The sequence below is a fragment of the Lactuca sativa genome, chromosome 4 (genome assembly GCF_002870075.4).
Source record: "Lactuca sativa cultivar Salinas chromosome 4, Lsat_Salinas_v11, whole genome shotgun sequence".
Taxonomy (NCBI): domain Eukaryota; kingdom Viridiplantae; phylum Streptophyta; class Magnoliopsida; order Asterales; family Asteraceae; genus Lactuca; species Lactuca sativa.
This window is the reverse complement of record NC_056626.2, coordinates 96,361,190-96,372,027: the sequence shown is the minus strand read 5'-3', so window position 1 is coordinate 96,372,027 and position 10,838 is coordinate 96,361,190. Positions and strand designations below refer to the sequence as shown.

Below are 10,838 nucleotides of genomic sequence, written 5' to 3'. Positions count from 1 at the left end.
CTACGTCATCCACCCCGAAACGTATTCCGCCGATATCGGTTTTGGGGTGTGACAATAATGGCAAAAAAGAATAAAAAATTAGCAAAGCAAAGATGAGTGATACTACAAACCCTTTAAATGTTAGCATATTTAGATTTAAACCAAATGTTCCAACCAACATTCTTATATTTATTTTGTTCATCCATCTAGTATTATCACTCATTTCTTTATCACTTGAATTAGTGTCCACTTTATAACCAAAATAATTTCCATGATATTTTTTTCCCAAAAAACATAAATTTCCCAAAATCAAACACCTCCATAATGTTCCTATTATCTTCATCATTGTTAGCACCCATGTCTTAATTACACAAGAGCAACCACATCATATGGTTCATGTTTTAAATCCTTATCATTAAAAGTTTTCCTTTTTTCCTTCACAAAAAGTACACATACAAAGGTGTATTTTTGGTATCAAGAAATAAAAAAGAAAAGACTTCTTTTTGTGGGTGTTTTTTTGGGCCGAAACACAAAAGAACACACACAAAATGTGTTTTGCTTTTGGTACGCATGTTTGATATTGTTGATATATAGTTCATGTTTGATATTTTTGACAACACACTCCATATGTATTTTGTTACAGCTCATTGTTTACCATTTATATTTTACTGCTAATATATATATATATATATATATATATATATATATATATATATATATATATATATATATATATATATATATATATATATATATATATTTGTTGTAATACAGGTTTGATCGATTTTCTTTATGTTTGTTTAAAACAATCAAGTTGAATTTGCAAACCAACATATCAAAATAAGGACTATAGTTTAACAATTTATGTTAAAAAATAGTTTTCTTTAAAGTAATGTTTATTATTTTGTAGTATTTCATATTAAGGACAATATGATAATTTTAATATTTTGTTTTGTTCTATCATAATTATACCAAACCTTATGTGTACAATACTCTCCGGTCCAATCCAGTTTTGTGCTCTTTTATTCTCCTACCAAACCCAAATTTTAGAAGAAAAATAATGAAAACCAAATTCTATCCCAAAACACATGGGTCACTTGCAATTTAATCTATGAAAAATATTAAGCAATTAAACGTTTTGAATATAGTTTGTAAAAATTAATTAAAAGAAGTTTTAATTATTAGTCTTTTGAATTAATTTTTTTTTATATAAATATAAAACGTATATAGAGAAAGGGCATTTTAGTCCGTTCGGAATAATTCTTCCCAACGGGGTTAAGCAACGTGAATATTTGTTCATCCTCTCTCGGTCTCCTCTTCCTTTTTTTTTACTCTCCGGAAATCTCACAGCTACGATGGTTTGCGAGAAGTGTAAGTCCTCTCTCTTTTGATTCTTGATGTCTTACTTTGATTTCCCCAATAAATCTAAGTGTGTTCCCAATAATCTTGTTATGTAAAATTCAATTTCGTGTTAAGAATTTTCTAGGGTTTTAATGTTTGGGGACGAAATTGAAACAGGTGAGAAGAAATTGTCGAAAGTAATTGTGCCAGATAAGTGGAAAGAAGGAGCAAGCAACACCACCGAAGGCGGTGGTCGTAAGATCAACGAAAACAAGCTTCTCTCCAAGAAAAACAGGTAACTTTTTCCTTCGTTTCTTGTTATTTTTTTTTCAATTATATTTTCAAGATCCCAGAAAACCTACCGATTCATTCAGAACCTCTTGTTCCATAGTTAAGATCGATGTTAGTCAAAGTTAAAAACCCAAAAACTTATGGTTTCCATTCAGAACACCAAATTCTATTTCAATTTTCAACAACATAGATTAGGAATCAGGTAGAATGTATAGGTTTTAGGTATGTGTTAATCGTTTATCCATGGGAGTATTGAAAACCTTCAATTTGGTTATTTTTCTAGCTAAGAACTTGTTTATTTGAAGCATGCTAATTGCTACATTGATGATTATGGCATTATGCTTTCATTATACAATATAGATATATATTTTATAAAATGTGATTATACATATGTGAAAACACTAATTATTTTATTTTATTTGTTTATTATATTTTTTTGTAGATGGTCACCATTAGGAACAACCAAGTGCATCATATGCAAGCAACAAGTCCACCAAAATGGCAAGTATTGCCATACATGCGCCTACTCCAAAGGTACACTACCCCCAAAAACTTTCTAGAATCATTTTCAAAACCAAGGGCATTAACGTCTTTTACACATACAAAATATTTATAGTGTGTCCTTGTCCCTCCTTGTCATATCTTTTTTGCTCGGGATAAAAAAAAAAAATTCTAATGGTAGTCCATCAGGTCACGGTACAATACATATCAAACACAGTACAATGTTGTCTGTGTGACTCTGTTAGGTTATGTCGGGTCATGTCATGAATAACAAATGGGGTGTTAGATTGTTGAATGACATGTGATGTAATGATTTTTGGGTGTAGGTGTTTGTGCAATGTGTGGAAAACAAGTTTTGGACACCAAGAACTACAAGCAAAGCAATGTGTAATAAAATAAATATTAAACTTGTTGTTTTGTTTTTTGTATGATGGTTGATTTTTGTTTTAGCTAACTTTATCAGTTATATCTTTTTATGATCTTTCATGTAATGATTGTAATGTTGGCTTACATGTTACTTAACAGTTTAACACTATTCTATTTGACCATTCTTCTTGGTTCGGTTATTTTTTCTTGTATTATATAGTCATTGACACTTCTTTTGTCTTTAAGTTTTTTCATTTTGTTTTTGTTATATTATGTTTCAACTAACTTTATTTAACAAAAAATTATCATAAACTTTCTCCATTGACCATTTTTCAAAAGCTTTTTTTTTTTTTTGTTAAATTAACTACATCATTCTCATCTTTGTGAATTATTTTATAAAGCCTCATCGTCCAATTTGTCATTTTGTACACATATGTTATGTTTTTAAAAAGAAATATTGATCGACAACAACATTTAGTGTAATAAATAAGTTATAATACTAGAAATAAAAATATATGATTCTTTTATTTTTTTAAATAGATATAAAAGTTGTTGGGTTTTATTTAAAAATTGGTTTCTAAAAACACTAAAAACGGCATTGGAAGTTTTAAAATTGTGAATAAACTTAAAACCATTTTAGTCCACCGAGAATAATTTTGCAAAGCATTGAAAGATTATACCAACTATAGGAAGAAAGAGCTACAACCTTTGAAAATTTTGATCCTCTTAGGAAGTTGGAAGTTAATGAAGAATGTAAATGTAGAACTTTACCTTAGTTAGAAACACCAACAATTCTTATACTTGATTTGGATGCTAGTCCTTGTATATTTAGTTGCTCTTAAACCTTAAAGACATATAATAAATACTAAGTCTTAAGGAGAAACAACTAATAAACACTCAAACTCTACACAACACATTACAAGAGATGAGAGGGGAGAAGTCTTGGAAACCCATGACTTATAGGGAGAAAAAAGGAGAAGTGTAAGAAAAAACTACCTAGCTTTTTTTTTTTATCATATCTCCTCTATATACTACCACACATATACTAAAGCATCATACCTTAAACAAGTCGACAAGTGTCCCTTTTATGACAAGTATGTGATGTAAGAAGCAAGACCACAAAGAAGCATTACATCTTAAAGAGGTCTACGACTTTGTGCAAGAAGTCAAGGATCAACAGTGTTTTTAACTCAAACTTCCAACTAATTAGTTACATATACTAACTAGACGGTTATTCAAAGTGTCCAAATAAATGTAGATGATATATATTTATATTTTACGAATATAACTAGTTAATGTTTTATTTTATTATTATTTCTTAAAAACAATAATTTAATTTATGTTGGTAAAATATTATTTCCACAAAATAATAATTTTTCCAATTAAATACAAGAAATATAAATATTTATCAAGAATCAAATTCTTTTAAATAATACATTAACATCAAGTTGTTGATAGTGTGACCCTTTAAGATTATATATTATCTAGAAATATCATCCTATAATATTTCTTAGATCATAAAGATTTTTTCTAAAGTAACCTAAATTGTTATGTTTTAGTTTTAAAATTTTAAAACTTGTTAAGAATATTATACAAACATTACGAGTTTAATATGTGATATTAGAGTTAATAGGAAATGAATTTAGTTAGTATAAAAATATAAAAATATATATAATAGTAAGAGTAAAATGGAATTTTATTGAATAAAGAGGGAAGTACACAAACAAAAAACCCAAAAAGCGAGTCTTTAATGAAATCGGAGTAGTTGATAAAGTTGACAAAAAAACGACTCATTCCAATAGTAAACTACCATTTATGAATTAGGTAATTATCACAATTATTTTTTCCCCGCTTTGGAAAATACCAAATTTGTTCAACACATAATCATTCTAGAGTACTTATGCCTTATGCCTGTTCCATACTAGATAATGTACATTCTGGACACAAAGTTTCACAAATACACAAATACAAGCTTTGTTTATGTTATTTCTTTCATTACAACCAATAATTAGTACTAAGCTAATAGCATATTCATCTGAAAACAAGTTCATCAAATAGACTTCTCAAAGAAAGCTTTACCAACCTCTTTCTTTACCGTCATAATCTTCAAACAACAACCCCGAACTTTTATCCGCATCAAAAAAGATGTGAACTTTTATCCATATCAAATCGAGTTTACAAAGAAAGATGTGAATTGTTTTGAGTTTTGCTTTAACTAATGAAAATGAAAAGTAATGCCCTTCATGAAAACCATAACAAGCTACATATTACTTTTCAAAATCAAATTACATTATCTTTATATGTAATACCCATGTATACTTGGGAATTTCGTACAGTGGAACCGAGAAATGTCTATGTGAACTTCAAACAATTGCATGAAACTTTCAATTAAGTTTATTGCAATATCGTTCATTTCAACTTGCTCCTCAAGTGTTGCACTCACTCTACGCTCTTCTTGAATTCTTTTCATTAAGTGGAACAACTCTTGTATATATTCGGACATTGTAATCGTGAGGATTTGCATATTATGAAGCGTTAACTTTCTACGATCCTTCATTTCTAAATGTGGTAATGGGATCCCCAATTCTCACAATTGTATTATATACGGTGATAATCATGAATCAATTCTAATGCAGTTCTATCAACAAGAACACATTGTCTAACATAACGCGTATAATTCCATATTCTATAACTTCCAGCTTTCTAAAGAAGCATTTCTTAAACAAAAAAAAACTTGAATAATGCTCAAGCTGAATAGCATATGGTTTGTGTTCTACCAACATGCAACCTTTTGTCTACTTATGGAAATATGTTTGGAATAAATGAGTACACCTAAAAATTGCATAATAGGGAGAAAAAAAAGGGGATTGTGTCAACATGTCCCATTCCGACAAAAAACAACTATTTTCATTTTGTTTAGCATGTTCCTATAAGATAAATTTTTAAGAGAGAGGAAAAAAAATCCTTTGTCAAAGGCTCATAAGGTACCTTTCTAGACGTTCTTTTTTAATTTGAATCATGCCTCCTCAAGGCGATAACAAAATTATGGAATAAGATCTTAGCGCAGTTCGGCCCACAGGAACATATTCATAGGACCGATATCTCAGCTCATATCATCCGTTTTAATTCAACTAATCGGCTCTTAGGTGGCAAAACAATGGATGTTGAAGACTTGATAAAAAAAAACATACAATTCTTTAAAACAATGATATGGTTAAAAAAATATTGAAACATTACAAATGGCAACCGGTCCATGGAATTGTCAACTTCCAAAAAAACATACTACACTAGTTTAAAATAATAGCATTTTCAACGCTTGAAACGCTTCAATATTTCGGAGTTTTGTATGATTTCAGTGTAAGTTTGAACCCTCTTTTTGATTTCTTTCTTTCTTTCTTTCACGTTAGTTTTTTGGTGGGTGTGGTTCTTTTTTATATATATTATCACATATGGTGTTTGTCTCTTCAAATAAAAATAAAAATGTTTATATCTTTTTTTAATATTATAAAATGCAATTATAATAGATGATTAGATGCAATCAAAATCCGTCCTTACCTCCGAATGACTCTAATTCACAATGATCATGGAGGTGCACCATTGTCTCTTAATCAGTAAAACACACCTTTTTATGCAAAAAAACGCAAATGGGTCGGCTGCACCTTCGTATCAAATTTGAAATATTGCTTTGGATTTGGGAATGATTCGACACATTTGATTGTGTATGAAAATAACTTTTACTTATTAAACAATAATACAACACTATAATGCTGAAGAAATAGCAATCAACAAAACAACACTATGACTGTCCATTTTTTCAGAAGTTTCCAAAACAGTGGTGACATACAAATAAGATCATGTAATTCATGAAAAAACATACAAACAGAAGGCATGGGAACAAACGTAAAAAACTCCATGTACATTAGAATTAGATAAATATTCCCCGTTACATAATCACAACAAGAAACAAAGATCGCCCTTTCGTGAACCATACTTACACGCGACCTATTTATTTTCAAGATTTTACAATCTATAATTTCTAACATCGGGTTATTATTATTATTATTATTATTATTATTATTATTATTATTATTATTATAAATAAATAATAAATAAAAGAAGATTTGAGCAGATGATGAAAAATTACAAGCAACACAAAAGAGCTAATATCGCTTAGATACAGCACAAGTTGCAAGCAGAAAAATGTTATGTCGCCGCCGTCGCTATTTAAAAACCATGAATTTTGATGTGTTCTTTCTTCACAATGCCAGCCTGGCAAAATGCACATATAAATTAGAAAATATATATAGAGTAAATTATATGAATGGTCCCTATGGTTTGGGGTGATTTGCGTGCTTGTCCCTAACTTATTTTTTTAACTCGGAAGGTCCCTACTATTTGTTTTTGTTACGTGATTGGTCCTTACTGTTTGTTTTTGTTACGCATTTGATTACTGTCTTACCTAAAAATACTATTATTTAAATAGAAAAAAATTGTGGGGTAGGTAAGGTAAGGTGAATGGATGGGGTTGGGGGTGTGTTTATTTAAATATATTAAAAAATCAAGCAAAAAAATAGTCTTTTTAGGTAAGACATGGACCAAATACATAACAAAAACAAATAGTAGAGACCTTCTAAGTTAAAAAAATAAGTCAGGGACCAAACATGCAAATTATTCCAAACGATAGGGACTATTCCTATAATTTACTCTAAAATATATGTTTGTAAAGTATTTGTAATAACAAAGATGATTACTTGAACGAGAAAGGTGGATACGTTCTTCCTTTGATCACCTTGAAGTTGGATAACCTATAAAAATAATTACCTTCGTTACATCTGACATCATTAAACATGTTTTCTTTTTGGAGATTTTACTCGATGATGATAATAAGAGAGACCTTGCCAAGTTCAGGGTCTTGAACAACAGTACCATTGCAGCAAAACTCCTTTTTAAGGTCTTTAAGGATCTTGTTGTAGCTGAATTCTTTCTTCAAGCCTTGAACAGTGGTCAGGCTTTTCCTACCATTGCGTTGCTGTATACGTATATGAACGTATTCCTTTGACCCAGCACCTGAGTTCTCAGCATTTGCCTCAGCGAATGGATCTTCAATCACAAATCTCACCAATTAATGCTTCAATATATTTTCAAATAACTCATAATCATCAAAAACATACCAAAGGCAGTTGGAATCTGGATGTCGAGCTCAGACATTAAACTTGAGTGCTAGAATTGGAGGCCACAACCACGCAAGCAAACAGCCTTCTTTGTGTTGAACAGAAGAACACAACTGAAAACAACACAATTACTCTAAAATAACTTTAAACCCAATACAAATTCAGATGTGTTCAGTGTTCGTTCGTTTCTAATCAATTTCAACAATAGTTTACGTGATTAATTGATAATCAAAATCATTAGCGTAATTGTATCTTAATTTCCGGTAATAATGAAGAAAGATAACGCATCCAAAATCGGATTAGGAAGAAAACATCCGGAAATTGCAGCAAAACGAAAAATCTGAGCTACTTTGATAAAAACTAATTAAGGAAAATGTGAAGATCTGAACGAAGAAACCGATGATCCAACTCAAACATTATTTAACAACGAAATGTGATCAAAATCGTTTGCGATTTTCATAATCAACATCTGATTCCATGATTGTAGAAGATAAACATCGTTTGGTTGATCTCATAAAAACGTCGTAGAAATTGAAGAGTAATCAAACAAAAACAGATTTAGAACAACGAATATCATGGAAGAGAGCGAAGAAAAGAAGAAGAATGAAAATTAGATGAAAGGATTACCTGACAGGAACGGAAGAAAGAATCGGCGATCGGAGACGATGGAGATGGAGGAATGGATTGAATGAGGGTAATGTAGAAGCAATTTGGAATGGTGGATGGTTGAGACTCCTGTTTTATATCGGCCACTGTTTTGATTTCCCGGTGGCTTTAAACCACCGCATTCTACGCGATTTCCGTTTGGAGTTGTAAGCTCTACCATTTTCCCAAAAAACCAAGCTAAAAATTTAAATGAAGCCAATTGGTGTTATATAATTTTGACATATTAAAAGACCAAATTAATAAAATTATAGCATTTATAGATTTGACCCATATCGTTTTTTCTTATTTGAGGCAATTTTAGTCTATCGATGGGAGTTTGAGATTGAGTAATGAAAAATGTTTATTGATTTTTTTTAAAGCAATAAATCTATAAGGTGTTTGAGGAGCTAATAAGCACTTTTAAAAATATTTACCATCAAAAAATCATTTTTTAAAAGTCATATATATATATATATATATATATATATATATATATATATATATATATATATATATATATATATATATATATATATTAAATTAGTTTATAGCTTATTAGATTAAAAAAAATCTTCCAAATAGACAAGTATTTGAGGATGTCTGAACGTACCATACGAGAATATGTGTTCTCCAAAGCTATTACTTTGGTTTATGGGCAACGATATTTGCACAAACCAACTATCAACGATGTCTACCAATTGTACACGTTGCATGAAAGCAAGCATAAGTTTCTAGAAATGTCAGGTAGAATCAATTGCATGCATTGTGTGGTTAGTACATGCAAGACACAAAGAGCCGACGATTGTTCTAGAAGCAATCACATAACATGATCTTTGGATATGAAATACATTCTTTGGTCCAACTAGTGTAAACAACGACATCAATGTTCTTGACCAGTCGCTGATAATCAATAATATCTACCTTGGAAAGTCACATGATGTATATAAGTGTGGGTACTATCTTACTGACGGTATATATCCTATCTTATCTGTTTTTGTGAAATCTTTTACATATCCGAATGACGAAAAAAAAAGTTTAAAGAGACACAAGAGTCAGCTAGGAAGGACGTGAAGCGAACATTTGGTGTACTCAAGAGGCGTAGACAAGTACTAGCAATTAGGGCACGATCATATGAAGTGAAAAGGTTGCAAAACACGTAATGTATGTGTGCATCATATTGCATAATATAATTTTTGAAGCCGAAGAAAGAGTGATATACCGATACAACGAAAATGAAGTTTTGCCAAATGTCGAAGGAGTAACCATTGGTACGGAAGAGTATAGGGCAAATAAAAGTGAAGTATATCATCGCGACATTCATCACGCCTTTCGTGCAGATTTGGTGGAGCACGTTTATGTTGGATTAGTGTCTAAGTCCATAACTATTTTGGTATGTACTTGACCTGATGGTGCATGGTCCTTTTGGGTTGCCTTCACCAAAGCAACTTGATAGGATGAATTATGGAGAGAAAGGATTAAATATTATTTATTAATATATTATGAGAATAATATATTAAAGGAGAAATCATATTGTTTAATTAATATTAGTCAAAAATTAATTAGTAGTTAGTTTTGTGACTAAAAAGATTAATTAAACTTAAGGCACTGGAATTGTAATTATAAGATAATTGCAATTTGGGCCATGGATTGCCTTTTATTATAAGGTGGACAAATTCTATGGGGGAAGCCCATATGAAATCGTTCAAGGCCTTAAGGAAAGGGCTCCATGGGTTGCTTAGGGCTTAAGCATCCAAATTAGGGTTTCCTTGTTAGATAACCCTAATTGCCTCCCATATAAAGAGATCCTTTATGACCAAAAACGTGGCTAAGACTTCTCTAGGGTTTGTACACGTTTTTGGGCAGCCTCCAACCTCTCTCCTCTTCATCCTCTTGCTTATGGTGTTTGTGAACCATTAGAGGAGTGACAATTATGACTCTAAGCTTTCTAAAGTCAATACAAGGAGATTTGGGATTGTTATTGCTACATAACAATCAAGGTAACATCTTAAACCTATTCTCATGTTAATATGATTACTTGAATGCTAGAATTAGGGTTTATAGTCTTGGATAACTTGCATGTACAATAGAGAAACCTAGATCCAAGCATTAGGGTTTGTATGAGCACATAGGATGTTCTTAGAACCAAAACCTATCAGTGGTATCAGAGCCTAAATTGGTTTCTATTGTATTGATGCCTTGTATGTTGAAAAAATTCGATTTTTTGTGTTTCTGGGGGCTGAACTCGTCGAGTTTTTTAGATGAACTCGACGAATCCATGCCTGACTCGACGTGTCGGCTGGTCAGTGAGAGGGAAAACCGGGATTTCTTGCTGTTTTTGCTTGAGGATACTTGCCTTATCATATCATATCAATATAAATCTGATTTTATGATATATTTGACTATATTCTTGATCTAATTGAAGATATTTATCAATTAATAAAATATTTGTTTCCTTATGTGATAATGGATTAATTATTTTGATTAAATTGGTAAATTTTTTTGCAAGAAATCATTAAATAAATCAAATATGGATAATTATTTGAT

General features: G+C 30.7%; 2 protein-coding genes across 2 annotated transcripts; one reads left to right on the top strand and one right to left on the bottom strand.

The window, feature by feature from the left end:
• Nucleotides 1-1,196: 1,196 nt before the first annotated feature.
• LOC111919942 (uncharacterized) lies at nt 1,197-2,678 on the top strand. The gene is made up of 4 exons (XM_023915506.2): nt 1,197-1,350; nt 1,498-1,615; nt 2,054-2,145; nt 2,439-2,678. The coding sequence occupies exons 1-4, from the start codon at nt 1,335-1,337 to the stop codon at nt 2,501-2,503; spliced, it is 291 nt and encodes a 96-aa protein (XP_023771274.1). The 5' UTR covers nt 1,197-1,334; the 3' UTR covers nt 2,504-2,678.
• A 3,701-nt stretch (nt 2,679-6,379) lies between these two features.
• LOC111920139 (protein translation factor SUI1 homolog) lies at nt 6,380-8,316 on the bottom strand. Its single transcript, XM_023915717.3, has 5 exons — nt 8,277-8,316; nt 7,650-7,762; nt 7,373-7,578; nt 7,230-7,283; nt 6,380-6,747 (listed from the first exon to the last, which is right to left on the bottom strand). The coding sequence occupies exons 2-5, from the start codon at nt 7,684-7,686 to the stop codon at nt 6,703-6,705; spliced, it is 342 nt and encodes a 113-aa protein (XP_023771485.1). The 5' UTR covers nt 7,687-7,762; nt 8,277-8,316; the 3' UTR covers nt 6,380-6,702.
• Nucleotides 8,317-10,838: the final 2,522 nt, after the last annotated feature.

Bases quoted from the DNA above. Each gene is read 5' to 3' on its own strand.
- LOC111919942 (XM_023915506.2), top strand. The intron at 1,616-2,053 runs GTAACTTTTTCC...ATTTTTTTGTAG, and splicing joins CTTCTCTCCAAGAAAAACAG to ATGGTCACCATTAGGAACAA. The intron at 2,146-2,438 runs GTACACTACCCC...TTTTGGGTGTAG, and splicing joins TACATGCGCCTACTCCAAAG to GTGTTTGTGCAATGTGTGGA.
- LOC111920139 (XM_023915717.3), bottom strand. From the start codon at position 7,686: ATGTCTGAGCTCGACATCCAGATTCCAACTGCCTTTG. The intron at 7,579-7,649 runs GTATGTTTTTGA...TTGTGATTGAAG, and splicing joins CCAGATTCCAACTGCCTTTG to ATCCATTCGCTGAGGCAAAT. The intron at 7,284-7,372 runs GTCTCTCTTATT...TTATTTTTATAG, and splicing joins AAGACCCTGAACTTGGCAAG to GTTATCCAACTTCAAGGTGA.